At 45.3% G+C, this 3,173-nt stretch overlaps 1 protein-coding gene across 1 annotated transcript in view; it reads right to left on the reverse strand.

Moving 5' to 3' along the window:
• The window catches only part of LOC104522095 (cryptochrome-1), a 12,703-nt gene extending 9,888 nt beyond the window's left edge, over positions 1-2,815 (reverse strand). Inside the window, exons 1-2 of the mRNA XM_010164289.2 lie at positions 2,394-2,815; positions 1,116-1,232 (exon numbers count right to left, since the gene is read on the reverse strand). Of these exons, the coding sequence (XP_010162591.1) occupies positions 1,116-1,232; positions 2,394-2,806 (530 nt within the window). The 5' untranslated portion in view covers positions 2,807-2,815. The remainder of the gene's footprint in view (positions 1-1,115; positions 1,233-2,393) is intronic.
• Positions 2,816-3,173: the final 358 nt, after the last annotated feature.

Raw genomic sequence — 3,173 nt, forward strand, 5'->3', positions numbered from 1 at the left:
CCAAAGTGGAGGATCTCCAAGCCCACACCTCTGAGCAGTCCCCCCCCCACAACTCCTCTGCAGCCTTAGCTGCTGAGGCTTCCCCAAGGCATCATTCCCCCCCTTTAAAACACAGAAGAAGAGGTTGAAGGAAGTGTCAGTGGTATGCAGACTTCTTAAAAACCACGAATGAACTCAGATATCAGTAGAGATCTTTCTACTTACCTGACAAAAACTGAGCTCAGCTCTGTTGCAGACACTTACAGAAGAAGGGGCCAGTGCAGCTCTCAGAGCACTGACATAACACAGGCCTGCTGGGAAGCACGTGAACCACTTATCTCTCACCATCATTAATTTAAAAAGTGTAAAAAAAACAAATTAGAGAAAAAAGGGAAAAAAAAAACAGTTCAAGAAAAAACATATGAACTGATATATCCCAATATTTACACAGGCCCTACCCTTGGACTATCAGGAATTAACAGGACTCCCCCAAGATGGGAAGACCCAAGCCTAGGTTACCAACACAGAGCTGAGGCCACGCAGGAGGCACCTGACACAGAAATCCCAAGTATCCCCAGTCCCATCCCCAGTGACCAGCTCTCTACCCCAATCTTACCTCCCTTTGGGTCACTGACCTCTCCTCATGCAGAGATAAACATAAGACAACCTTGACTTTGAGCTTCTTCTTAAAGCCTGGGAGACATGAGCTTGGTCCCTCCTTCCCACACAGCAGAGGGGAGGAGAGAAAAGATTTAAAGCCAGAAGGGAACAATATGATTATTCCATCAAACTTCCTGCATAAAACAACCTACAGTGGTTCATCCAATTCCTCCCCTAAATCTTGATTTGAGAAGAATCTAGAGCAACACTTCTGAGAAAGAGACCTCCAATTCCTTAGTCATCCCTCACATACATCAAAAGTTTGTCTCAATGTGCCTCACAAAAGCTTAAGCCTTTGGATCACACCACCCCTCATCTGCTCACCCTGACAGCAGAATCACATCCCCTGCACATACCATCCATAACCCTCCATGTGTAGAAGTTGTCCAACAAAACATCTAAAACACCCCGTTACCATTTGGCCCTGGATCTTCTTTTGGGTAGAGAAAAAGGATCTGCAATTTGATGTTACTCACTCAAAGTCTTCAGCTGTGAGGTTTCGGACAGGCACCTCAGGATCCCCGAGCAGAGACAGAACGTGAAGGAACCTCTTGTATGTTAATGGAGGAGTCCCACCATTCAGGTCTAAAATCCTAAAAAAACAAGATCATTTTCCACAATAATATAAACCAAGAAGGAAGCTGGAGCTGCCAGCAGATAGAACAGTGACAGCACAGGCTGGAACAGCCCCAGGTGATGCAACTGAACATGGGAATTACTGATTTTACAAGTAAAACTTCCCTGGATGAGCATACATCCATCCTGAGAACTGTCTCTCAGGACTTGAGACTACAAAATTGGGAGCAGGATTCCAGCCATGGCTACAACTGGGCAGCTCTGTACAGCCAGACAGAGCCAGGACAGCAGAGGACAAGGTGCAGGACACCTCTGGGGCTGCCAGAGGCAGCTTGATCACAAAAAACCCAGGTTCAGGGTATTAAATAACAGTCCATGTGAGCAACCACCTGTGCAAACAGAGAGTTTGGATGCAAGATGGCAAATTATCCATTCATTTATGTAAATTAGAGCCTTTCCAGGACTGTACTGTTAAGGTTATTTTAGCTACTACTGATTACCTCCCTATTTAGATGGGATGTGAGGAAGAATTTCTTTGCTGAAAGGGTTCTGAGGCATTGGAAGGGGTTGCCCAGGGCAGTGGTGGAGTCCCCATCCCTGGAGGGATTGAAGAGTCGTGTAGACATAGTGCTGAGGGACATGGGTTAGTGGCCATGGTGGTGTTGGGTTGCCAGTTGGACTTGATGATCTTAGAGGTCTTTTCCAACCTTAATGATTTTGTGATTCTAATATTCTTATTGATTTCAGTATCTTCAGTCATTCAGCTCTGGACAACAACTTGGATCCAAGTGTATCCAGACACCAGTGGAAGTCAATTAGAAAGATTAACAAAATATCTGACACAAAAGATTTATATAAAGTCCTATTAAATGTGTTAAAGAACTTATTCTGCTCTGTTTAAAAAAAGTAGTTAATGTAAATTTTAAAGTTAATTAAACCACCCAAAAGGAAAAAAATTAACAAATCCTTCAGGCTCAAATCACAGCCCAACATCCCACCACCAGCACAAAATCTCTTCTGATACTTCCAGCAGCCCAACACACAAAATTTCTCCAGCAAACAGTGCCACGTTCACCTCAGATAGTCCAATTTTCTCAGAAGGAACACATTAGCATCCAGAAAGACCCAAATACTTGGTCTTTTCTCCCTGATTCTTGCTAAAACTAAAACAAACCTACCGTTTGGTATCGTAAAGACTGTGGGCCACCAGAGAAAGCACCTCAAAGCCCAGCTCTTCTCCCAGACATCGTATGTTGGCATCCATCTCCTTGTAAAATGGTTCCACCTCCGCATCCAGAGTCACTTGGGTGATATTCCACTTCTGGACGTGATCTCGGAGAACAGACTCATACTCTCCTTGAATAACCAGCAAGCAAGAGCCCAGCTGACACAAATTCTTCTGGAGATCTTCCAGGGACTGCAGCAGAAAATGCCACCGCAGGGCACCTATGTGCATCACGGACGTCATGAACTTTCTGTCCAGGATGTAGACAGGGTAGACAGCCTCCGAGGACTCCAGAGCAGCCAGCAGTGTTGGGTTGTCATGAAGCCGAAGTCCCTTCCGGAAAAGATGAATGGTGCGATGTGACATCCTGGCTCTTCTGATCAGCTGTGCTAAAAGAGGAAGAGAACTGATGGCTTTGGAGAAACACAATCCCTAATAAAGAACAAGGTCAATTAACAATTGAAAACAGAGCTCCAAACAGCTCCTCAGCTCTTCTCACCACAAACCTCTTCTGCTTTTTGATAAGTTTTTGTGAGAGAGAGAAAAGCAGAAACAAGGCCCAACTGCTCAGTCAGGTCCCACCATTCACCACTGAGATGAGATATTAGGAAGAAGTTCTCTGCTCTGAGGGTGGTGAGACAGTGTCCCAGGTTGGCCAGAGAAGCTGTGGCTGCTCCTCCCTGGAAGTGTTGAAGGCCAGGTTGGATGAGGCTTTGAGCAACCTGGTCTAGTG

The sequence above is a fragment of the Antrostomus carolinensis genome, unplaced genomic scaffold (assembly GCF_000700745.2).
Source record: "Antrostomus carolinensis isolate BGI_N321 unplaced genomic scaffold, ASM70074v2 scaffold28013, whole genome shotgun sequence".
NCBI lineage: Eukaryota > Metazoa > Chordata > Aves > Caprimulgiformes > Caprimulgidae > Antrostomus > Antrostomus carolinensis.